We start from the raw sequence: 27056 nt of genomic DNA on the forward strand, positions 1-27056 counted from the left end.
TATATTTTTAATATATGTTGTTTCACATTTGTAAAACGCTCCAAATGCCATACAAGCCATAATAATAACAATAATAATAATTGTTATTGTTCGTAGTAATATTACATTTAGCTAATTAATTAATTGTGTAAAATCACTACATTTAAAGAGAGATCTAAACCATTTTTGAAGCCATTCAGAAGTCCCTCAAAATAGTATGTGTTATATCTCCAATATTAATCGTTAAAAAATACCAACAAAACACGACATGACGTCACCAGGAACGCGTCACTTCCAGGCAGGCCTCTCTTCCAGTCTATGCGCCCGGGTTGTCATCTTTTCACCGGGAGAAACGAAGGGCACACCGGTCGAGTCGGGAGCGGAGGACACGCTTTTCTCGAGGTCAGTAACCGGGATTTTGAGACAGCGTCCGCAGGGAGACGCTCTGGACTGCGCGTCCACGCCGATACCACCGAAGCCTCCTGTTTGCCAAACCTTTTATAAAGACATTTTGAGGAATTTGATAAAGAAAGAACGTGTTAGCATGTTAGTCGCGGCTTAGCTAACACAACAAAAGTAACGTGAGCCAGGTTATCTGTCATTACACTTACTACAACCGTCTGTTTTTAGTGAAAATCACGACTCTCTCAACCGAAGAAACAGATTCAATGTAGTTTATTGAGTTGGCTCGATTTATTTAGCACCCGTTTAGCCACTAGCTTAACGTGCTAACATCGACAGTTGATGGAGTAAATAGGCGTTTCACTTAGTTGGCTTATTATGTAGCATAGCATAGCAGCTAACCACATAGTTTAAAAGTAGCAAGCACTCTTATAATAACGTGAGATATTTTTACTATGTTTTGATGAAGCAGTTATTTCCGAGAACTCATGACTCGGGAAAGGACACATTGACAATTCAAGTGACCAATTAAAGCCCGTTGTGATTGCTTTCTGGGCGGAATTTCTTTCACTGAGCCAATCGGTAGGTCCGGTAGTAAGCTGTAGGGAGGGCAGAGGGACGGCGAACGGAGCCTGGGAGTGGAGCGACTCCACAAGGTCAAAACACAAGAAACCACAGCTGAGGAGACACGTGAAGACTCAGGTTTCTCTGCCCCTCGACACTTCAGAGAATCGGCGACAGAGTCCTGGTGTCTCTTTGAGGAGTTCCCTTCACTCTCGTTGCCCCTCGTTGCACAGGGCACTTCTAGCAGGGGACAGAGAAAAGGGGTTCAGTTAAATGTTATAGTAATATTTGGCAAATTCAGAAATGTAAGTGCACTCAGTGACCTGCATAATAAACGGGTGCTTCTAGGTGTAACTGTAACTGCACTGAAGCTTAACCAGTTTTTTTTATCTGCGAATTTCCTCCCAACTTTACATTATTAATAAGTCTCTATAATGGCAGACAATGCAAAACAACTCTTCTAATGTCTTGTTTGGTTACTACCATAGTACACATCAGAAAACGTTAACTTTGTGATTCATACAAAGTATACTAAAATTACAAAAGTTTCTTAACCTAAATAAATAATTACAATTTTGTGGGCACGCACTGTTGATCACTGTTTGTACAGAATAGGAATGTAAATCCTCTGGTATCAAACTGCTTGTTTGTTGGTAAGGAGTGTGCACTTCTTTTTGTCCTTCTACTCCATTATTTTAAATGAAGTGCCTTAGCTCTTCTGCTAGTTTTTGCATTGGGGTGGGTGAGAGATATTTTATTATATATATATATATATATACTCTTCTGAGCAGAAGACTGAAAAGAAGCTATAGAATACAATATCCTGATAAAATTTAGAATACCCTCTCCCTCATACCCTTCCCTGCTTCATGATGCATAGTGACCAAGGATCAGTAATCACATAATTAACAAGTATTGGATCGCAAAGAAAGTACTGGTGTGTACCAGAAATAAAAAATTAAACAGCAAAATAAGATGAATAGAAAAAAGTGTTCTTACTGGCAAGTAAAAAAAATAATAATGTGGTATGACTTCAGCTAAAACCTAAGTCTTGTCTCAGACGGGCACTTTCATAGTAGGCTTGAAAAGGGGACCACTTCTTCCAAATTGATTTACGGAGCCCGTGTGAAAGTACCTTATCTTTTCTAGCTTTATGTGGAGCGTTATTTCTCTTGAACATCTGCTGTGTATAGGGGGATATATACGTCAATTTTACAAGGCACATCCTGTGCCGAAAGGGTCGTAAATGCAATAACACCATGAACATTATTCTCAAGGGTAATGTCACCAGATCTCGGCCCAAATATGTTCGTGGGTTTGGATCAGTATTACAATTGATATTTAAGGCCACTATTTTTTGGTATAGGGCATAAAGAGTAGAAACTCTGCTTTTTCTTTACTTAATGTTAGGGCTGTGACCATACATTTATAGTTAAAGATTTAGGGATAACCTTACATTCTGTTATTTTATAAAACTTATATATTATTGTAATATTACAATTTATAGGTATATTATTTTTACATTTGATGAGGTAAACTTAAGATGCTTTGAATCCTCACAATCGTATCAGACAGTCGCCTTATTGCAGTTGTTTCAATTCACACTAAATGTGTGACCAGGTTCATTCATCATCTTTTCCTGAACAAAAAAACCCAACAAAACAAAAAACATATGGAGAAGTGACACAGCAAATTCTGGCTTAATTAATTCTGTTCAATGTTTACAGGGCAGCTTCTAAATGTTTATGGTTCCAGTGCTTTCTGTGATTGTTTTCTTTTTATGTGATTTTCTTTTCCTTCTCCCTCTTCTGTCTGAATTGATTTTATATTCTTGTTGGAGTTTCAGTTGATGTCATCTCATCCTGCTCTTTGAATTGTTTTTTTCTTTTTCTTTTTTTAAGCATGAACAAATTAAAACTACCTTCTAGACAAGGTTTCAATGTTTATTTCTAACTGCCTTGTTCTCTCACTCCCTCTCTAACATAGTGTCTCTCTCTCCCTCTCCTAGTGGACAGGCAGTTCAGTGGACATTTTCCCTGGCTCTCTCCTCGTTGGAGGTGTATTTCCTGTTGTGGTTCTGACATTGAGGAACGTCCGGCCTGTCGGACTCACCACCAGCACCGCGGGTGTGATACTTTAAGAACTGCTAATGCATCGTTTAAGGACTTGTGCGGCGCGGTTGCGCCCACTTACTGCCTCACAGGCGGCTCAGACTGTTGGCCAGCAGCGGCCTATCACAGCCTCCACAGGTGGCACAAGGACGTTTCAGCCAATTAGGTGCTACTCGGCACCAGTGGCCTCTGAGCCATTCCTTAACGGGACAAGCTCCAACTATGTGGAGGAGATGTATTATGCCTGGCTGGAGAACCCAAAGAGTGTTCACAAGGTGAGTGGAGCCCACTGCTCGATTGGGGAATTACATAATAACAGTTTGCACCATGCCCACACTGGATGCAAAAGCATCACAGTGGAGAGGTGGGTGTTAATTTTGTATAATTTATCACATTTAGACCATTTAGACCATTTATATAATTTTAAATTCACCTATAAGACCTTTGTATTAGATTTGAGAGTGTTTTCTGTCCAGATTGTGATTTACTTGGCCCATGACCAAGGGACTGAGGGCTGGGGTAGGGCTGCAACTAACGATTATTTTTGGTGTCGACTAATCTAACGATAATTTTTTCGATTAGTCGATTAATCACGATTATCTTACCTATTTTGGACTTCTGTTTAACCTACATACAGTGGACTCACGCGTGTGCGTTAATAAGACGACATTTATCACAGCTAAATACCTGAAATTATCACAGATTTCTTACAGTTTAAATATTAAAGTAATATGCTCCACAGTTGAAAAGTGAAAGAGGTTTACAATTAGGGATGCACCGATCCGCTTTTTTTCACTTCCAATCCGATCTGATATTCTGAATTTGGATATCTGCCGATACTGATACTATTCCGATATGGATGCTCTGTTTGCTTTAATATTATTAATATCATTGTTATTATCATCATTTTGATTATAAGGCTTTAATAAACTCCTTTATACAGGCAAGTATGATATGTACGACTTTTACAATGTTTACAGTGACTGTACAGATAGACGTACGACACAAACGTATAATGTACTTGCATCGTAGTCTGAATGAGCATGTGATTTTACTTCACTACACACAATTTCTCTGCGGTACGTGATGATACAGCGGCTCCCGGGTGTCTGCATTTAAGGTGTTCGTGTATCGCCGTCGCGCTACCATGAAATGAGAGTTGCGCTTCACAGAGATTGCATTTAAAGTGTTTCACGGGTTTATTGGTTTTCGAGACTCTTCGTCTGTTTCCGCCATAATTCGTGCGTTCTTCTCCTCTGCTTCCTTGCGGGATGTAAACAGCGAGCAATACTGCTCCCAGCACTTCTTGTAGCTAGTTCTGGATAGCTCGAGTGGGTTTGGTCGTGTTTGTTTGCACTGCAGTTACAGATGAGCAGGAAGCGGCTGGTGTGTGATTTACAACAAAAATAACAAGACGTGTCAACGCTTAAATTTTATCGTCGACAATTTTTTGTAGTCGACGTAATTGATTATTGTTGAGCGAGGTACCCAACCCCCATTGCTCCCCGGGCGCTGCTCAGTGGCTTCCCACTGCTCCTAATTCTAGAAAGGTTCCCAGTAGAGGATGGGCCTGATGTAAGGTAGTGATGGTAATGATAAGGAGCTTGTTCTCCAGGTTTCTCTTCAGATCATGTCTCCTCAGGTCATACAGAGAGCAGATGGAGTGTGTTGTAGCTTTGTGTGGACCATTTTCTTGAACTTCTTGAACCACAGGTTTTCCTCTGTATTCAGTTTTAAAGCAGTGTTGTCCAGTGTGTAACATAAGGTTAATTTTTTGTTAATCGTCTATCCCTTTAAACTATCTATCTATCTCCTATTATAATATTTCAAGTAGGGCTGCACAGTATATCAAAAACATATTGTCATCTCACAGTATTTCGCATTGATTAACAAATATCAGTGGTCTCAGTGTTTCTCCCACCATTCATTTCACGTGTTTGGTGTATGTCTTTAATATGTTTCTCATTAGATGCTTCTCAGGTGTTAGTAAACATGGGTTTTATATTAATGATAAAACCAGGCTGAAATGTCAGCATTGGTAAATGCACTGCTGCACATTCTGCCTCTGTGCCATCCAAATAAAGTTAGATGAGTGCAATTTTATAATGAATTTGAAAAGTAGTCACCCACAAGCACCAGAATCAAGTCTGTGGCTACACTCTCCTCTGTCTGAGTTGTGGCGCGTGTCCACAGTTGCTTTCATAATTCGTCTTAATCACGCAGAATATATGAGCATATCGATACATATCAAAAAAAAATAAGTTGTCTTCATCTAAATATTCAACAGTGCTATTTCATATTGAATGATTTTCTTATATCACTCAGCCCTATTTTCAAGCAAGCAATACGGAGGCTCAAGGTTTGTTTGTCTTGATAGAAATCACTTCAGAACCACGCATTGTGTCTTGATGACACAATGTTCTTTGATTTGTAAAGTGACTGACAAACAGTATTTCAGTATTTCTTTGTAATTTGTGGTGGCTTTTAAGGCCACATTATACTTCTCCGACTGTGTATGCGTTTTCCGACTGAGTAACCACGGAGACCACTCATACTTCTGCGTCGTGGTGACGGATACGCGCTGCAATTTCCGGCCCGATCAGTAGGGGTCGCTGCGCAAGGTTGTTATTCTTCAGGCTACAGTGAGCAATGGCGTCCGAGAGAGAAAGACTGTTGTTGTTGTTGAAACAGTGGCCGTTTCTCACTTTTCTGTGTCACGGAACGCAGTTTTAAAGGTCACATAGAGTGGTCCTGTTGCACATATATGTTAGTTATGGAGGTCTACTTACATATATTAACTTTTTTTTATGGTCAAAAACCTCGTAGTTGCTGTAAACGAGCCGATTGAAATCCTCTTTTCTGACGCTGTTCGTCAGCCGCGATGTTTCAGAGTGAACTTTCACCCCCAGAAGACAGAGTCTTGTGATTGGCCAGTACTATTCAGCACATCCGCTCTCAGAAGCGCAGCTCCCCCCTCTGGAACGGTGGCTGCACTGCTCCTCATTATCAAAGCATTGTTTTAACAGTGTTTAAAAATAGCTTTGTCCCGACTCCCCGCCGCAGTCCCTTTTATGACTTTGACCCGGAGTCAGACCCAGAGTCAGAAGACACTGTTGCTCGTGAAACACCTCCACAACGGACGTTATTCTTCTTCTGCGGTTCAATGTACGCAACCGGATGTGCCCGGACTAGTGCCCGGAGCAGGACGATTGGCTGTTCAGGAGAACCGCTGTTTACGTAACTATTATGGGATTTTCAGAGATCTCGCTGAGCCCCGAGATTACAATAAACACAGCGTTCTCAGCAGTGGCTGAACTGTTTGTTTTGAAACATCAGGGCTTCTTAAACAAGGTAATGACGCAGATACACACCAAAAAACAGCGTGAATAGGAACTTCCGGTCTAGGTCCGCTTTAAGGTAATTTGAGGCGAGAAATTGGCCATTTAGAGTCTAAACATGTGCTGTGTGTATTAAGATATGACGTATTTATAGTTTGGCAGCGACGCTGTCGGCGGGGATCAGCTCCGCCTCTGTGGACGCTCGGTGCGCACTGTGAGCCGGCACAGAGCAGCTTCGCTGGGCCTGTCCTGATGACCAATCGCAGCTCTTGCCGTCTCCGTTGTCCCTTGACGGAGTGACGGACACTTAAAAGATATTTCATGCAGTCGGAGACGACGCAGAGGCTCTACGACAGGCTCTGCGTCGACACAGAGTCTCTGCGTAACCTACGCAGAGCACTTTACGCAGGAGTATAAATTGGGCTTAACTCTAACAGTGACTTTACCAGTTGGCTGAACCGGCATGTGGGGAAAAATACCGCAATATATATGTTTGGTCCTACCGTCCAGCACTACTAAGCAGTGGATCCAAGATTAGGTAAACTGTCCAGCTTTTTATTGAACACATCCTTTCCCTGTGACTCAACTCAGATGCTTTCTCATCTGCACAGAAAAGTTTACAGTCATTAAAGATTTAGCCAGTGGTGAACTAAACTATTCGCGCAGTCGTACTTGTGTGGTCCTGTATAGTCATGCTCACACCAGTGTGACTCATCCTGTAGCTGCATCTTTAATTGTTACCAGAATATTTTGGAGGGGATTTTCCTGTGCTGCCTTCAAGTGGTAGAAAATTATGAAAATGTTAGACTTGTTGTCTAATCGTTGAGTTCACCATGCAGACATGGCTCCTTTTGAGATGTGATTATTTGAATGTATTTTTGACCTCCGCCAAGGAGGTATATGTTTTTGCTGGAGTTTGTCTGTCTGTCTCCGTTAGCAACATAACTCTAAAGTCATGGGACGGATTTGGATGAAATGAAATTCAGGAAATGTCCACAAAGGAACCAGGCACAAGTGATTACATTTTGGGCATGATCCATTGGGGGGGGGGGGGTGCTTTTCTAGTTACAACATAAAATCGTGGAACTGTGTTTATTCTTGTTTGTATGCGATCGATAGAGGTTTATGACCCCGTACTCACATCAATCAATCAATCAATCAATCTTTATTTATATAGCCCACAGTTTACAAAACATAGTTTGTCTCACGGGACTTCACAGGGTTGGTAACATCCTCTGTCCTTAGACCTTCGACCAGGGTAAGGAAAAACTACCAGGGAAAAAAAAACCCTTGTAAAAGGGAAAAAGGGTAGAAACCTTAGGGAGAACCACAGGTGAGGGATCCACTCCCTGGACGGACAGACGTGCAGTAGATCCAGTAGAATAAAAAGTGAAAAAAAAAAAGTCTTTAAATGCCAGGATCATCTGGATCACTGGGTTTATCACAGCCTGTAGTGAAGACTGTTGTGGTCAGAGACTTGAGGATGACGGAGTCTTCTTTCCTGTCCTGACCTCATGTCGTTCACTGGTGTCAGCAGAACTGTAAGAGATTAAAATCAGTTAGAGATGTGCTATATGTAGATCTATGTGCTACATCTCATGGGGGTACATCGGGTAAGTGGTGAGGGATGAAAAATCGAGGACGGGGTAGAGAAAGTGCGGCTCGTGCAAAGTCTGTGTGCTGAGATGCCTCCTGGGTCAGGGTTGTGTTTTGGGTCTATGTGTCTTCAAGACTGCAGCTCAGTTTTATTGTGGACCTCAATTTTACTACATCATGTGTGCATAATTCATGTCGAACTCGTATAGACGACACAATGAAATTGATTTAATGTAAAGATTGTTTTTACGTGGCTTCAGTTTTTATTGGCATAGCCCGTCTCATTTCAAAAGACCTGCCCATGCAGCGTAGTAGTAAGCAAAGGCTTCAGTTTTATGATTACAATTGAGCCACAGTATGTCATACCATCACATTACTTCAGGTTATACTCAGCATACTTGTGAAAGTTAAGCTTCAATAAATGTAAAAACAAATTGTTCTTGCAATCTATGAAAAATGTATGTACCACTCAGTACCATGTCAAATCTGTCGGTGTTGATGCTCTCACAACCCTCTTTTCAACTGGTCAAAAATCACACCAACACCCAGTAACCTCTGTATTTTTTTTCTATGTATTTATTATATTTTAAGTGGTTATTAATATATCTCTTTATTTTGTCTCTATCCTTCCCCTTGTCCCTTCTAATTCCTCCTCTTCCTCATGCTGCCCATACTGCTCCTTCTCCTGCTACTCCTCCTGCTCCAGTCATGGGATGTCTTTTTCCGTAACGCTAATGCCGGTGCTCCTCCTGGTGCTGCCTACCACTCTCCTCTGGGTCTCTCTGCATCAGCGAGCCTCGTCGCTCCACAGCTCTCCTCTCTGGTTGGAGCTCAGCCCAACGTGGAGAAGCTGGTGGAAGATCACCTGGCAGTCCAATCTCTCATCAGGGCATACCAGGTACAAACACGCAGACACAGACTCCACTTAAAAATGATGTTGTATAGGTGGCTTCTTTGCAGTCAGATAGGTGTGGTTTTAGGTGTGTCCACCTTAGAATGATAAAAGTAGGAGTGTTGTTTGTGCAGCTCACAGTGTGGAAAAGCATTTTAAAAGTTGAACAGGAAACAAACTAAGGTTGGGCAATTGGTGTACAGGTTGGACTGGAATGCCTGAATGGACAGGTGCATTTCTGACATGTCAGACAACTGACACTCAATTCCCCGATATGATTGCCTTTTTTCTCACTGCGCCTGCACAAATCGCCATACGAATTGCTTATAAAACAACAGTAAAATCCAGATGCTTTCTGTTAGTATTGTTGCTCGTTACCTCAGAGCTTTCATTTGAATCTCGCTTGACAGAAATGACAAAAGAGGCTATAAATAATCAAATTCATAAAGTGTGTGTGTGTGTGTGTGTGTGTGTGTGTGTGTGTGTGTGTGTGTGTGTGTGTGTGTGTGTGTGTGTGTGTGTGTGTGTGTGTGTGTGTGTGTGTGTGTGTGTGTGTGTGTGTGTGTGTGTGTGTGTGTGTGTGTGTGTGTGTGTGTGTGTGTGTGTGTGTGTGTGTGTGTGGGGTTTACATTTAGTGAAAACTTCCATTGAGCAGGTTACAACAATGTAATTGCCTATTGCTGGATGATTGATAAAAGTTGAATGTAAATGTAATCTATTTTTTCAGAGCTTTACCCTCCTGTTTAGAAAACTGAAAAACATTTATAAGTCTCCTAATCCTTAAATGATCATCTGTTGATTACTACTGTGACACATTTGATGTTTTTTTTCCTGCAGAGCCTCCTGTTTTTTTTGGGGGGGGGGGGGGGGGGGTTTATAGTGTATGAGTGTTTCTCAACTTTAGGATTAAGTCCCCCAGTCACATTTTTAATATGATTGACATTTTTGTTAAGGTTTACAGTATAATTACATTGATTAGAATTAACCCTCCTAAGTGTTTGTATATTGGATTGACATTTATTTTACAATTATCAGAAAAACTTTTCATATATCTGAGGAAAAACATATGTGGTAAAGACAATTCCGTAGACAGTTAAATCATGAATTGTATTGCTATGAAATTGTTACCCACCCCTTATATACACTATATATAAGCGTGGTCATGGTTTACCGGCATGTGTTATATCACCTGTGATCAATTGTTAAAAAAAATATAAATAATAATTTCACATTACCTAGAACTTTTTTGGTGCATACCGGAATTGGCTTGATTTTAAGATTTCTGTTCATTTCCAACCTGCTGCAAAGGCGAAATGTCTTTCACATTTACTGGGTAACAGGCTATTAAAAAGTATAATTATAACAGTAAAGATAATTAAATGGTCATCCTAATTAGCCAGTCACATCACTTTAGTGGCATCCAAATTTCTTCGATATCCAGCCAGCAGTGGTGTCTTCGTGAGTTGGCGACCTGTAAAGATCTCCAGGTGTAAGAGCTATTTGTGATATGATAACCAGGTGAATGTGTGTGTTGATGTGCCTGCATGTGTGTAGGTCATGGGGCATCATAATGCCCATTTGGATCCTCTGGGAATCAACTGTGTGAATTTTGATGATTCTCCGGTCAATACTGGCTTCCAAGATGTTGGTGAGAACAACGGAACTAACAAACAAACATAGCCTGTGGTGTTAATCTTGCTCTTCCCTTCCCCCCACCCACCCTCTTTCTCTCTTTTCTCCTTCTCTGCGTCTTCCTCTCTCTCTCTCTTTGGTCTTTTACTTTCATGTTCTTGCCCTGCTGTTGTCCAATGCTACTTTGATTTTTTTTTTGTTGCGAAATCCCATTTTTATCCTGATATTTTTTTCGTCCTGCTCATGCACCGACCTCTCCACATCCTCCCACCACTCCCCTTCGCTTATTTTGTTGCTTCATGCTTCTTGCTCTTCCTCCTTCTCCTGTCCTGGGTGGCTCTGTACTGTTGTTACTCCTCTGTAGATCCGAGGGCATCATGTGGCCCAGTTGGACCCCCTCGGCATTATGGACGCTGATCTGGACTCCTGTGTCCCCACTGACATTATCACTTCCTCCGATAAGCTGGGTGAGGCGCTAATCCCTCAGAAAACCACTGTGGTTTTATTTTTATTTTTGTTTCCCTGGTTTCCCTTATGGCTGACTTGTAGTCCACCTCTTCTTAAAATAGTTAGTAGAATAGATAGTTATTTAACCTACCTCTGTTCAATTATATTTTCTTAAAATTAAGCTGAAGCCTTTACCTGAAACAGAATCAAGTTAATGGATTGTTCTCATAACGAATTAATCTGAAACTAAGATGATGGAATGGAAAGAACACCGGACTTTTCTGCACATCAAAATGGTATTTCAAACCTTCCTGTGTAGTTTCTTGTGAACATGAAAGTTTCAGGAGCTTTTTTTGTCTTTTGGAACCTTAAACCATAACAGTCTGCTGGATTGATAATAAAATAGTTCCCATCAGGGACAGGACTGGCCCATAAAATATCCTCAGACATTTGTTCTGAAAACCTTTTTCTTACTTTACTTCAAAAGGACAGGAAGGAGTAGGTTTGGTTCTTGTCGTACATTTAAAAGATGAGTATGGTGTTGGTTTGCTATTTTTTTAAATTTTGTTGTCAAAAAAATCTAATGTTCAGACCCAAACTAACAAAGTCAGTCTGTCGCCTTTGGTTCCTACTGAAGATATACATTCTTACACGTATGGTAAAACGGTTTCAAATAGAGAAAGCTTTAGATATTATAGCAGCTGATAGCAGCAGAGTTATTAGTTTATATAAACTCAACATGGAAAGTCATGATGAGAGCCATCATGACTCACCACCAACTTCTCCTGCTCCTGTGGATTTAATTGGAATTGTATGAGTATGTCACTGGATGCTATTTGCTAACTGGCAGAATTTATTGTCGCAAGGAGGATGAGTTGAGTTACCAATCCAGACGTTTATGACAGACATGATATTATTTCAGAATTTTTCCCAAGGAACATGGATATTAAAATCTGGATTAATTCCATTAACATGACTTAAATTCATCATTAAATTTAGAAACTTGGATTTTACACATTTAAGCTGAATTAAGTAAAATAAAAGTTTAGATGCAAAATCATCAAAAATAATCTAAACATTGTGTAGTCCCAATATGGAGATTTCGAGAACACCAACCAATGATCACCAAAAAATCACCAGTGATTTTAATAAACAGCATTTTTTATTATGCAATTGTCTAATTATAGTCATTTATAGTCAATTACTCTAGTCGTATAGTAATTATAAGTATAGTATAAGTCCCAGTGATGGATTAATTCACAGTCAGTGCTACCGCAGTGTAAGTGTAATGGTTTGACTCTGAACTTAAGATTCGTTGTTGAGAAGAAAAACACCATGTGTCACAAGACTTTATAACATTATTCTTGATTAAATAAGTTGTACTGTTTTTGATGTTGATTTAGATACGACAGGCCTCAGTGATTGTGGTTATTGTTAGTCACTATTTGTACAGCTCAACTGATGAGCTGTTAGCTTCATGTGAACCTTGATGTCCATGCATTAGAAAAGTAGCTGCGCTGTCATTTGTAGCATTTGATTGATTTTAGTCTGCTGACGGGTTTTAGCTCTTGGCTTTGGGCCATGGCTGTCTGTTTGTCAGTTTGCTTCTGTTGGCTGATCGCTGCTGAGACAATGTGTCACATAGGATGAATAATATGTTCTGTTTTTCTTTGTAAGTGTGGTTGTATGATCTACTCGCACAAAGTGATAGCTGAATGAGCACCCCAGGCACTGAGAACAAGCCTCAGACATGGCGGCTCACTTTCACTCAAAAAACAACACCTATATAAGTAAAAGATTTATATGGGTGCTTGATATCCTTGAAAAATTTGAATTTTAATGTAGTCTAGGTTTGAACTGCCTGGATCAAGGGCATGAAAATGCCTCAATCACAAACAGGGTTTTTTCCCTGACACGCTGGAGGCGGGCGTAACTCAATGACAACATAGAAGCGGTATGTCTAGAGGTATGTCTAGCAGTATTGCTGGGCTGTATGACCAAAAATGTATGTGACCTGATTCTGTGGCTCAATTATAATCATAAAACTAAAGCCTTTCACTTTCTACTACACTGTAAAGGCGAGGGTCTTTTGAAATGAGACTGGCTATGCCAGTCAAAACCGAATATTTGTACATGAATGGATTTATTTGTCACCTACTAATTTGACATGTGATGTGGTAAAATTGCAGTCCACAATAAAACTGAGCTGCAGTGTTGAAGAAGACACTTGTGGCTAAATCACTGTGGATTCTTGATCCACATAACCCTGACCCAGGAGGCATCTCAGATGCGAGTTCAGGGTAGTAAATGTCCATCACACACAAGAATAAGCACAGATCCAAGATATTATGTCGTAAAAATACATTCAAATAATCACATCTGAAAATGAGTGTAGTACCCCTCCAACATTTTCTGGCCACAATTAAAGATGGTAGCTACAGGATGAGTCACACTGGTGTGAGCACGACTACGCCACTACAGGACCGCACCAGTATGACTGCACAAATACAGCCCACTTCACATTGGCAAAATGTTTAATGACTAAGTAGCATTGAAATCTGAGTCATTATGTGGTATTAACATGCATCCACATCAAGATGTGATCGCTATCCCCACATGGTCACCTCCCCTTCTACCTCTGCAAAGATTTTCAGCAGAAGACTACAGTCTCACGTCCTGTGTGCTGCCATAACAACAACGTTGCGCCATTGCATGGACTCCTGCTATTTGAAGCAAGGGAAGAAGTCCGCTTTGACAAGTGGAAAAACCAACAGTTTCACGTTAGCTGTGCTCGGAGCCACCAACGTATTTTCGCTTTCGTAGTTGTTGATCATAATTTAATTCAAGTAGACTCTTGCAGGGACAAATAGTGGAACATAGGGATTTAAGTATAGTATGCTGCACCCCCGCAGTTTGGAAAACTGTGAAAATGTATTCACATCAAACACAATTATTATATATTTTTTCCAGGTCATGTTATGTGCTTAACGATGGTCACTGGACCATATGTATCTAATGCTTTACTTGAGTTCACTATGTTCGTAGTTATTGTGACCAGCACCTTGAATCAAGTGACATTTTTATCACTTACCAGATAGTCCTCGCTCAGTTTCAGCTGGACTTGCATGGATTTTGTTGCCTGACAAGACTGGCATGAATTTCATGTCCATTCATGTGTTTGTATTGACTTTGTACAAAAGCTCTCGCGTCACATTTGATGTGAGCAGACCTTAAGTTCCATCCTTGCTGTAGTAATGATGACCTGTGCAGAATGGCTTCCTGTTTGGGAGAACGTTTGGTTGTGTCTTGCTTCTGTATTGAGGACTATGTAACCTCAGCATGGTGTTAACTTCATCTGTATTTCTCCACCACCTTCGACCACATTCAAACTGTTTCGAACCAAGAGTATTTGACTTGACGATAAATTATAAGGTGGTGGAGATGCTGGGGCCGGTGTTTTGCTCTGGTGTAGCTGTTAGTTCTGTAAACTGGACTTGTTTGTTGGGTATAAATGGGCCATAGATAATTAATGGTGTCCAGGTATCTCTCTCCATTGCTGCTCCCTGCTGGTGACCCTCCAGATGTGGCGTTTTTCAAGGAGAGGCTGAGTGTCCTAACAGTTGGAGGTATGACAAGCTGAGAAGCAATGACAGTAATGCTGCTGCTGTGTCACTGCACAATGCTATGAAGCCAGTAGTGTGTCTGTAGTGGTGTTGTCATTAGTTTGCAGGATCATCTGCAGCAGCTCTAGGAGGTGGGGAACAGATGCTGCAGCCTGCAGAGCGATGAGAGTCGCAGCAGGATCCGCCTCTGACCTCTTACCTCCTGAGTTCCTGGCCAAGTCTAAGCACTGGGAGGATGAGAGGATACAGAGGAATTATTGACACAGTTCACACATTGAACTATGGTAACATTTCCCTAAAAAAAACATCAATACACAGGAGGCATCAGAGGAAACCCACTAAAATATTCTAAAACATAATTTTTTTTTCCCTTTCTGTTCAATTTTGTTTGTAAGACAACTGTTTACTATGATAATAATTTATTATGGTCTTTAACTTCCTCTGAATGTCTCTTGTGTGTTGTGGCCAGTGTAGTCAGCTTTGTGAACTCCCAGCTGTTGATAGTGTCCTGCTCTTCCTAGTACACTGTAAAACAACTAGTGTAGGTTTCTGAAGCTTGGTTTATATTTGTTACAGCGTGCCTGGTGCAACATGGTTTGTGTGTGATGACTTTGATCATGCCTTGAACAACCAAACTCCGGTCTGCTTTAAGGAGGTGGTCTCGTAGCGGTTCATCACTGGTGTGAACTGCTTCCGCACCTTTCACTGTAGTGTAGCTACAGCCTCAGTTTTGTCATCTACATCCACAAATGAGTAGAAGGTAGAACCGGGAGGAGAGTCACTGATGAAAGGAAATGAGAATGTTCTGGCCCATCTTTTCCTCCTCTGCATGCAAACTACCATATTTAGTTGAGCATCATCACCTGTGAAATTGCAGATTCGCCCTTTCTCGCCCATGTCCGGTAGGATGAGGGTAAGTCCAACACCTGCCTACACGTGAGAAACAGAGCCTGAATCAGAGTTAATGATTCTAGCTTGGCTAAATGTGCCATCTATACCTGCGGAAGAGGAGGAAGAGTTAGGGACTTGCACTCTGTCCTGACTATCAGTGATTCTCCTCCCTATTTATTCAGCTTCTCACTGGGAAATATATACATGAAAACACCAAAGCTGTAGTTGCTCCACCACACCCGCCCACCTTCTGGCTTTCGGGATGCTGCTCATCACCAGAGCAGCAGGGAAGATGAACATTAATCCGCGGACTCTTTATGATGAAGAAAGTGTGAGGGATTTGTCTTTTAACCAGGCTGCATATCTAATCTAAAATATACCATAGCAGTATTTACAATCACATGACCTTTATTTACAATTTTATAATTTTGAGATTTGCCACTGTAGATGTGACCCAAACCAGCTGAAAACTGGGAACTGAACAGTTTTAAAACACTCCCTTTATAAATAAAACACTCGATGTGATACTCAAATACTTCTTCTACTGCCTTACTGACTGACTAAAGGTCAAACCGAAGTTATTTAATATGCTAATGATGTTGTCCAGTCAGGGTTATTGTGTGTGTTGGTTGTGGAGCAGAAATTGCTGACTTGCTGAATTGCTTTGCTGACGCTTCAGCTCTTGGTTTTTGAGACAAAGTTTTTTGTTTACAGTTTTTGTGTCCCTAATGGTTCACCTTTGGTCACGCAGCAATAGCAAGGCACTAGTCAATCAATCAAGCAATCATATTTTACTTGTAGAGCCCACAGTTTATAAAACATAGTTTGTCTTTCGACTTCACAGGGTTGGTAACATCCTCTGTAGACCCTCGACCAGGGTAAGGAAAAACTACCAGGGAAAAAACCCTTATAAGAGGGGAAAAAATGTATAAACCTTAGGGAGAACCACAGGTGAGGGATCCACTCCCTGGACGGACAGACGTGCAGTAGATGTTACCCAAAACATACAATACACAATTACAAAGAATAGAAAGTAAAACCATCTGGATCACTGGGTTTGTCGCAGCCTGTAGCGAAGGTTGTTGTGGTCAGAGACTTTGGGATGACAGAACTGTAAGAAATTAAAATCAGTTAGTTATGTGCTACATGTAGTTTTATGGACTGCATGTCATGGGGGGGCATCGGGTATTTGACATGTCACTAGTAATGACATGTTATTTCCAAACATTTTTGGAAATAACATGTTTTTCAAAGCCAGTTTTGTTTTGTAATAAAGATCCCTGTGTGACAAAGCACAGTAGACACGGTGAACTTCCTTGTTTAGGATATATAAAAATACAAGTCATTTTTGCCGTAATTCGAGTTGAAATTCTAACACAAAAACCGCATCCTTGTGGTCCCACGGGAATCATTTTAAATGAGCAAGGCGTGCGTGTTATCAGTTATAACATCATAATGACAATGGACGTTTCTTGCGTGAAGCTTCAGTGTGTGAAGCTGCTTCTTCTTCCTGTTATTTTGTTTCTCTGGCATCTGTTGGTTTGGATCATCTCTTTCAGTTTATTTTCTGTTCTCTGCTTTGCTCCAGTCTTTTGGGTTTTTGCACATTTGTTATTTTTTTCTGTTGAATTAGATGTTACCATTACTAACAACACTCTGTTGTCTTTATGAGTCTGTTCATGTTGTGAGTTGTTGCTGCAGAAGCAGCACCCCCCCAAAAAAGAGAGAAATAAAACGTTAAGGTTGTTTGTTTCTTTAGACCTTTCTTTAGAGGAAGAGTCATTCCTCTCCTCCTTAATCACCCCCCCTCGCAGAGAAGGAGACGAGTGAAGGAGCAGCTGATCAGGAAAACCACTTTTTAATTGGTTGGAGTCTATCATTTTGGTGGTTTGTGTTGGCTTGTAGGAGGAGCTCTTTGATTGTTTGAATCGGGACATCCAAGGACAAGGGAGAGTCTTTAATTATGAAAGATGTTCCTCCATCAGTCACTGCTGAATTGGTAAGCTCAGAAATAATGGCGATCATGAAGCACTTTAACACTTGAACGTCAACTTCTCAAGTGTCCCATTTGACAACAGCATCTTTCTCTTGATCTGTCCTCTCTCCCTCATTGCCCACATGTCCCATAATAACCAGTTTGAAGTGGTTAAAATAACATTAAAATTCCTGAGCACGCCATCACTGCATCATTTCCTGCTGTCATGACTCCTGATCCCTCTCTCTGTGTGTGGTGAAGTGTTTTGTAAATCAGATTTCTGTAGCAGGGAAAAAAAAAGGAAGAACAGGGATTTGTGTTTTTTTGTGACAATAAGGTGAAACTCATTCTGAGCTCTGTCTGGCTATTGTTTTCTCCTTATTTTATTTGTTATTGTCCGTCAATGCTGTCTCTGAAGTTGCTCCATGTTGTGTTATGACGCATCACTAAATTACATATGCATGTTGTCATTTGCCCACAAACGTTTTTGCATGTCTGTGGAGTCCGTCTTCAACCTGTCCTCACCTCCTTTTCCCTTTTCCTGTCCTGTGGTGGTTGGGACATGTAGGCTTCTACGGTCTGGATGAGTCTGATCTGGACAAGGTGTTCCGACTGCCCACCACCACTTTCATCGGAGGTGCAGAGAGTGCCCTCCCCCTGAAGGAAATCATTCGCCGCCTAGAGGTAAACAGAGTGCACACATCGACTTGACATAAACCTGTGGATTGGTTGCAGCTTCTGTTCTCACAGTATTTGCATCCCACTGATAGTGGTATTGCTGTAAACCATCCCACTATGCGTTGTTCTATGGCAGCCATTTTTTCAAGTTATTCTGCCGTGTCAGTCTGTTATTTAGTTCCACATACTTCATCATAGAAACTTTCAAATGGGTCAAAGAATTGTAAAAGACAATTTCTCATTCATATGAATTGAAACAAACTTCAGACACCCAGACAAGGCAGAATGTGACTAATGAAGCTTGTGTTTGTCGTACTATTTCATGTTGACAAAATATCGGCTGTGGAAAAAGTCTGTTACGTCTCACTGACAGCTTGCTGCTAATATATTAGACCACACTATAGTCACTTAATTTCAATCCAAACTTAAAGACAGACATAAAAACGACAACGCTGGTGCTGCTTTAAGACTTTTGCACAGTACTGTATGTGATAGAATTAAAGTGACACAATGTAGGATTTCAACCTTCAAATACTGTAATATCTCTAAGATTATTTTGATGATACATCAACTGAGAACAGGGTGAGTGAAGCCTGAGCATGTCTGCATCCCCTGTATTGGCACCATGTAACTTCCAGTTTAGGGTCTTTACAAAACTACAACATTGTGTTTGTTATCTATACCAAGAGCATTTGAGCTCTGTGTCAGACTGCGTTAATGAAGTCTTCTCATCATCTTGTTCATTTTGCTCATAAATGAAGTGGTGGTCGTGATTTACATAATTTATACAGGATTAAAACATTACAGGAGAGAACGATCAGAATAAAATGTAAAAATAAAACATGTTTGTATGTATGTGAGGAATCCTGCAGTGCTGCTGATGTTGTGTTTGTGTAGATGGCGTATTGTCAGCACATTGGAGTGGAGTTCATGTTCATCAACGACCTGGACCAGTGTCAGTGGATCAGAGAGAAGTTTGAGACTCCAGGAGTGATGCAGTTCACTCCTGAGGAGAAGAGAACACTACTGGCCCGTATGATTCGCTCGACCAGGTACACAACTTAACACAACATTGCACAATAGATTGACATCGTGGTTTCTGGGTCACAGTTTTGGTTCATTCTGTTAAGCTAATTTAGGAGAAGATTTCTTCTTTAAGGTTTTTGCTCCTTTTTCCTCTTGTTTTATTAAGAATGGCTACATTCTATTTTGTCTTTACTGCAAAATGACATTTTCAGTTTAAGTGACATAGTGACGTTGCATCTGTACTACATATAGTAAACCAACACAGTAAAAACTCTAAAGGGGAAGACAGCAGTGCTGGGCCATGTGTTCCTTTTCACCAGTGCACACAACTACTGGACAGAACTGTACACACCACTTCAAGTGAATGATGAAATGTTCATTAATTTGTGAGATAAGGAGATATTACTTTGTCTCTGTGTATTTTTATTTATTTGTGTCCATTTGCAATCATGTATGTGTCTGTGTGCATTTCTATGTTTCTGCATTTCTTTGTGTCTGTGTCCGTGTGTGTGTGTGTGGCTGTGTGTGTGTTCAGGTTTGAGGAGTTCCTGCAGAAGAAGTGGTCTGCAGAGAAGCGTTTTGGTCTGGAAGGATGTGAGTCTCTGATCCCTGCTCTGAAAACTATCATTGATAAATCCTCTGAGAATGGAGTAGAGAACGTGATCATGGGCATGCCTCATAGGTAACACACGCACACACACACACACACACACGTATGTGCGCGCACACCACACAGAGGTTTTCCGGTCAGTTTACACACCACATCTGTTTGTATCTCTCAGAGGTCGTCTTAATGTGCTGGCAAATGTGATCCGTAAAGAGCTGGAACAGATATTCTGTCAGTTTGACTCCAAACTGGAAGCAGCCGATGAGGTAATTTGTTGCTCTAGTTGTTTGTTGTTTATTTATACAGTTGTGCTTGTATGTATGTATGTATGTATGTATGTATGTGTATATATATATATATATACATACACACACACACACACACACACACACACACACACACACGTACATGTATGTACACATATATATGTATGTATACATATGTATGTATGTATGTATATGTGTACATGTATATAATCTCAAATACCTGGAGACAACATGCTGCCATTTGACTCTAGAGTGAAACATCAAGCTCACTGAGGTTTTCCTCCATAGGGATCTGGAGATGTGAAGTATCACCTCGGCATGTACCACCGACGCATCAACCGCGTGACAGATAGGAACATAACCTTGTCTCTCGTGGCCAACCCCTCTCACCTGGAGGCTGTTGACCCCGTGGTGCAGGGTAAGACCAAGGCCGAGCAGTTCTACTGTGGAGACAACGATGGGAAACGGGTGAGCTGCCTCACACATAATAATAATATATATTATATTATAATCCCCCACCAAACTTGGACTTCCAAAGCAACAACACCTGTTTATATATCCAGCCAATCATATTTTGTGTTTAAACATCAATCAGCTTTTCTGAAAAAAGGACTTCAAGGGGAAATATTACCATACTTTTAGCTGATCTAGATGTATATCAAGTTTGATAATTGTGCTAAATATTGCACAAGATAACAATAAAATGATTGTATTATTCAGTGTTCTATATTCACTTCCAAAACTGGGACAATGTCAGATGATTTGCTCTGGAGACAGACATGTGTCATTATCACCTGACATCATATCACAACATTACCTCATCATCAGCCGCTGCTGCACGATTTTTAAGTTTCAGTGTTTGCGTGTGTAGGTGATGTCCATCCTGCTCCATGGAGATGCAGCGTTTGCAGGTCAGGGTATCGTCTATGAGACCTTTCACTTGGCAGACCTGCCGTCCTACACCACTCACGGCACGGTGCATGTCGTCGTCAACAACCAGGTAAATACCTCAAGCTGTGACATGTTCAGGTGAATGTATGGTAGTCAAAGCTCTAACGTGTTGTCGTCACATCTGCAGATTGGTTTCACCACAGACCCTCGAGTGGCTCGCTCGTCTCCGTATCCAACAGATGTGGCCCGTGTCGTCAACGCTCCCATCTTCCATGTCAACGCCGATGACCCTGAGGCTGTCATCTACGTCTGCAAAGTGGCCGCTGAGTGGAGAGCTACTTTCCATTCGGACGTGGTCGTCGACCTGGTCAGTGTCGTCTTGTTTCTTCCATCTGATTAAATATTTGTGTTGGTGAGCCGTGAATTGATATTCACATTTACTCGCAGGTGTGTTACCGCCGGATGGGCCACAACGAGATGGATGAGCCGATGTTCACTCAGCCACTGATGTACAAGCAGATCAAGAAGCAGAAGCCTGTTCTCCAGAAATACGCAGAGAAGCTGATCTCAGAGGGAGTGGTGAGCCGCCAGGAATACGAGGTAAAACTCAAACAAGCGTAAATTAAACATAGATTGTTCTTTAATTTGAATTTATTTGAATCTCTCTTGTTTCTGTGCTCGTAGGAGGAGATATCCAAGTATGATAGGATCTGTGAGGAGGCATACGCTCGATCTAAAGATGAGAAAATCCTTCACATTAAGCACTGGCTGGACTCTCCATGGCCTGGTGAGGTCACGTATTGTACTGTTGAGAGAAAATCAAAAATGTGTATATGTGAAAAGGGTGGGATGAGATAAATAATGTTGGTTTAGCACACACTGCAGCTAATTAGATTGATTATTATGTATCCATTATTCTCTCAATTGTTTTCTTGTTTAAGGGTATGCCAGAATGCAGCACAGAGTCCTACACAAACTTCCAGCCTCAGAGGATTTATCTATTTAGTGGATACATAGTTTCATTTTACTTTTTTTTAAGGAGGATCTAAAGAGATACTACTAAACAGAGCGTTCTGAAGAGGGCTGTTTTGGCAGAGTGATTGAACTGCTGTGGTGCTTCATCCTTATGGTATTTTGACCAAAGCATGTCACAGGCATGTTCATTAGAACACCAGGGAACTAGGTTCACTTTGTGAAATAGGGTATAATATGACCCCTTAAATTGATCTACAGTTTTTTTTTTTTGCCATTATTTGGTTTGATTCTTGTGCCTCTTCCTGTGATGACACTCTTCCCAGTCAGTGCACAGCAATCTGACAACAGCTCTAGAATAAGCTCTATAAAGGTCATGTGGTCCAACTCCCTTGGCTTGAATTTAAAATGTGGCATTCTCTGTGAGGTCATTAATATACCGGTCTTGTTGTTTCTAGGTTTTTTCACTCTGGATGGACAGCCCAAGTCTATGAGCTGCCCCTCTACTGGTCTGACTGAGGAAAACCTGAACCAAATAGGACAGGTAGCCTCATCTGTTCCTGTGGAGGACTTCACCATCCATGGAGGTTGGACACAGTTCAAACTGGTTGTTTCAAGTTTTCAGGACTTTAAGTTTTAAACCTAGACTAACACTGGGGAGGGTGTTTCAGGTCTGAGTCGTATCCTGAAAGGCCGAGGTGAGATGATTCGTAACCGGACAGTAGACTGGGCGCTTGGCGAGTACATGGCCTTTGGATCGCTGCTGAAAGAGGGAATCCATATTCGACTGTCGGGACAGGATGTAGAGAGAGGGACTTTCAGGTAAACGGTTTGAAGTACAAAAGAAACTTCAGGAAGTCAGTTGCTGTGTGGTTGTTCTGCAGATTCACACTGTCTCTTTTCAGTCACCGTCATCACGTCCTCCATGATCAGAACGTGGACAAGAGGATCTGTATTCCCATGAACCACCTGTCTCCTGACCAGGCGCCTTACACAGTCTGCAACAGCTCGCTGTCCGAGTATGGAGTTCTAGGTCAGTCAGGACCCACTCCATGCTGTCTTTGTAAATTAAGGCTGATAAAGGGATAACGTTTGTTTTTGGTTCTTTTGAATTGTCTATGAGATATTGATACATAATTGGTGATTACTGTGCTATCTGCTCCTTCTGTACCAAGAACCAGGTGAAGAAATTGCCTGTGTACCTCATACAACGCATCAAAAAAACAATTTTCGTTATCTTGAGCTCCGCATTGTGTTGACATCTCATTGCTCTTCTGTAGGTTTTGAGCTTGGCTTTGCGATGGCGAGTCCCAACGCTCTGATCCTGTGGGAGGCTCAGTTCGGAGACTTCAACAACACGGCTCAGTGCATCATCGACCAGTTCATCTGTGCCGGTCAGGCCAAGTGGGTCAGACAGAATGGCATTGTGCTGCTGCTGCCCCACGGCATGGAGGGCATGGTAAGGTGCACACACACACCCACACGTGTCCTCAGGTTCACATTATCCTACTTGTGATGTGAATCCACTTTAACTTGTGTTTCCAGGGTCCAGAACATTCTTCAGCTCGTCCAGAGAGATTCCTCCAAATGTGCAATGATGACCCAGATGTCATGCCGGTGAGATACACACACTCATTTAGTGGCTTTTTGTGTCCGTCTGTTTGTGCATCCACAATTGCACTTGCCAATATGACCAACAGAGGCCGCCAGAGGCTTGTTGCATGAATGGGGTGAAGTCTGCCATCTCTGATTGCCTTGTTTTATGTGTGTACTTGGTTCAGCTTCAGTGTTTCTACATGTTTTTCATCATAGTAAATTAATCGAAGATGCAAAATGCAAAACTGAGCATCAGCTTGTTAGACCAAAATTATATGCAACATTATGTTTGCATCAAAACCTAATGTATCCACAGGGAATCAGGCTTTCTTTTGACGTAAACCAGACTCGTGAACAAACTGGTTCTCACTCGGTTTCATCCTGCCTCGCCTCTTTCCTGCTTTCTACCCGAATCTGAGCAATAAGCACAACCCGTGATGCTCTTCACAGAAACAGATTCTTCATCTTCACTATAAAAATAGCTCTGAAAGTACTGATCCTAAAGGAGATTTTCATCACATTTCTCTATTTCTCCAGACTTACCGATTGTATTTTTCTTTTCTTTTTTTTTAAAGTAAATTGTATTTTGTCTCCAGAACATCACAGAGGACTTTGCGGTGCGTCAGCTCTACGAGTGTAATTGGATTGTGGTGAACTGTACGTCCCCTTCAAACTACTTCCACGTCCTCAGAAGACAGATCCTCATGCCGTTCAGGAAGCCTGTGAGCGCACACGTCCTCGCACAACAGCCTCATACATGACATCATTGCTGGGTTTTCCTCTGATCCAAACACCATTTTACACCTGTTTTAAAGACTTTTTCCCTTTGTATCTTGTAAATACTCAGCATCCTGTTTGTCTCTGCAGCTGATTGTCTTCACTCCTAAATCTCTGCTCCGTCACCCAGAGGCTAGGGGCAGCTTTGATCAGATGCTGCCTGGTAATGTTACAGCTGTTTGTGTTATTTACCAGTGGTTTATAGATATTATGTCATTACGGTGACATTTAACTACACTCCTCCTCTCTCCTCCTGCAGGAACTCACTTCCAGAGGTTGATCCTTGATAACGGCCCTGTGTCTGAGCATCCTGAGGAGGTGAAGAGGATAATCTTCTGCACGGGGAAGGTTTACTATGAGCTGACCAAAGAGAGGAAGAACAGAGGGATGGAAGGGACCGTGGCAATTATACGCATGGAGCAGGTACTGAAATTGTTTTGAGCATTTACACATTTTTGAGTTTGTTTTTTTCCTGATTGATGTGGAGAAGCAGCAAATTAAACATCTCTCATGTTTCTTCCCCAGCTGTCTCCTTTCCCCTTCGACCAAGTGAAGACCGAGGTGGAGCGTTTTGCCAATGCTGACCTAGTTTGGTGTCAGGAGGAGCATAAGAACCAGGGTTACTATGACTACGTGAAGCCTCGCATCAGGACCACGATCCAGAGATCCCAGCCTGTCTGGTAATAATCTTCCTCATCTTCAGAATGATTGCTCAGTGATTTCTGTGTGGATTGTTAAGGTTGTATGACATGCATGGTCTGCACTGACTTCAGCTGAAAGATAAATTTTACCTACTTAACCAAAGTTTTACTGAATAAAATCTCTAAGTTCCTTTGAGATTTTCCAATGGAATTTGTTCTGGAAAAGTGAGCAGTTTACAAACATGATCGGTCAGTTCACCTCACTCTGTGTGTGTCTGTCTGTGTCTGTATCAGGTATGCTGGCAGAGATCCAGGTGCGGCTCCAGCCACAGGAAACAAAAACACTCACCTGATGGAGCTGCGCCGTCTCCTGGACACAGCCTTCGGCCTGGATGCTTTCAAAGATAAGCAGTGAAGTCTGACCTGCAACACTCTCATCTGTCCCACCTGTGACCCCTGACCCTCCTGGAATTCTGTATCACAATACACACACACACAACTCCATAAAACGGAGTATCGGAAAAGTTTACATTATATAGTACACACCAACACGCTGTACTGCTCAGTATATACTGCCAACATCATGTAGTATGGATCAAAAAAGAGTAGGAGTACTGTAAAGTACACAGTGATACTTTTTACATCTTTACGAAGCATGATGCTGTTGACTGTTTACTTCTGTAGCATACACTGCAATAGTACACAGTGTAACAGCACTGAGAAACAATCTGAGTTTAATATTTCTGCTCAGAATTCAAATGTGGTGTTTGCTGCACTAGTGATCAGTGGTCCAGTGAACATGGAATCACATCTCTTCATGTCCATGTAGTTTTTGCCACGTTTAGTTTGGATTCAGTTTAAATTGGCCCTGGGTGTGTCATTTATTGTGCATTAGTAATGGGAACTACATGAAGGAAGTAGCAGTATATATCAACAGTACAGATGTTATTTGTCCAGGAAATCAGTTGAGTACAGGCTCAGCTCCACCACAGAGCAACAGCAGCAAAAACATATTTTCAGAATATTGGTTCCTAACAGTTGGTGTGTTGAGGAATGACGTCATGTGACCAGGCTTCTCAAGCTTGTGTCTTAAAACGGTGTTTTAACGTCTATTTCTGCAGCACCATGATCTCATTATTAATTGATATGAAGTCATTGATTTAGATGCAGAAGGGCTTCACTTTTGAAAGTCTGAAAACCACAGGTTTGATCCGTTTTTAATCTGGTCTAAAATGGTCTGGCACAAATTCTATGATCTCTTGTCTGTTGCCCAACACGTTGAGTGTTTGTGCAACTTGTCTTGAATCAAGACGAGACATTTTAAGGGCTCAACATGGAGGGAAATTGAGAGCGAAAAAAATTTTTCTCCTGAGACCACTGTTGCACCTGGTGGAGTTGCTCCTCTAGCCTAAACGTTCATGATCTTTGACCTCAGTCCAAACACACACGATTCCAGCAGGTCAGCAGTTACATAAGAGGGTCCAGAAAAAGGGAGTGACTCCTGTTTTCCATCTTCATCATCATTACTCCTTTTTGTTCTCAGATGGCATAGTTATCAAAGCCAAAAATGATCTACACCTGAAAGGTCTTTGCAAATGTTTGTTTTTAATGTCTCATTAGCATAGTTGGGGCTCCCATTGAAAACCAGTGGGAGTGTGGCTAGCTGGGAAACATGGAAGTGATGTATTTGAGGTTTGGTGTCAGGTGTGTTTGCTTGTTAAAGAAAGTATCCAATTAGTCACCACAGCTATGCTTAACTCGCACATTGAGCTTTTATTTTCAAGGGATATCTGGGGTTTGGCTTCCTGACATAAACTCAACCAAATGCACTGCTGGTGATTCATTTAATTCCTTGGCTTCTCTCTCATTCTCTTCTGTCCAAACATTATCCTGTGCCAAACTGGAGGGCCTCATGTTTTTATTATTTTAGTGTTTATCAACTGAATGAACTCTGTCACCAGAACAATAAGATATAATAATAATAAATCTTCTGGTTTGAAGCAGTAAAGAAATAAAAACGGCAGAAGATAAAAAAAAAATCGGCTGCAGATAGAGTTCTGTGCTCCTGTTCAAGAAAATGATTTATTTATTTTCATAATAGGGAATTTAAATTCTCTTCATTATTTTTGCTTCATTCAATAAAGAATTCTAC

At 41.3% G+C, this 27056-nt stretch overlaps 1 protein-coding gene across 4 annotated transcripts; it reads left to right on the forward strand.

Annotated features, from left to right (window-relative positions):
* Positions 1-313: 313 nt before the first annotated feature.
* ogdha (oxoglutarate dehydrogenase a) lies at positions 314-27056 on the forward strand. 4 transcript variants are annotated; one of them, XM_083904801.1, is made up of 24 exons: positions 314-381; positions 2954-3331; positions 8697-8888; positions 10879-10981; positions 14543-14587; positions 18019-18134; positions 19026-19180; positions 19690-19836; positions 19937-20027; positions 20316-20495; positions 20899-21027; positions 21106-21285; positions 21366-21518; positions 21603-21705; positions 22349-22477; positions 22562-22712; positions 22796-22923; positions 23171-23349; positions 23436-23507; positions 24083-24208; positions 24354-24426; positions 24523-24686; positions 24789-24943; positions 25199-27056. In XM_083904801.1, the coding sequence occupies exons 2-24, from the start codon at positions 3095-3097 to the stop codon at positions 25317-25319; spliced, it is 3129 nt and encodes a 1042-aa protein (XP_083760927.1). In that variant the 5' UTR covers positions 314-381; positions 2954-3094; the 3' UTR covers positions 25320-27056. The 4 variants fall into 4 exon arrangements, with proteins under 4 accessions (XP_083760927.1, XP_083760929.1, XP_083760928.1 ...); XM_083904803.1 differs by lacking the exons at positions 10879-10981; positions 14543-14587 and adding an exon at positions 10437-10530; XM_083904802.1 differs by lacking the exon at positions 14543-14587.

The sequence above is a fragment of the Microchirus variegatus genome (genome assembly GCF_963457635.1).
Source record: "Microchirus variegatus genome assembly, chromosome: 18".
Classification (NCBI taxonomy): Eukaryota; Metazoa; Chordata; class Actinopteri; order Pleuronectiformes; family Soleidae; genus Microchirus; species Microchirus variegatus.

Coding starts and splice junctions, on each gene's coding strand:
- ogdha (XM_083904801.1), top strand. CDS start 3,095: ATGCATCGTTTAAGGACTTGTGCGGCGCGGTTGCGCCCACTTACTGCC. Junction 10,982..14,542: donor CACTTCCTCCGATAAGCTGG/GTGAGGCGCTAA, acceptor GTGACCCTCCAG/ATGTGGCGTTTTTCAAGGAG. Junction 24,427..24,522: donor CTTTGATCAGATGCTGCCTG/GTAATGTTACAG, acceptor CTCCTCCTGCAG/GAACTCACTTCCAGAGGTTG.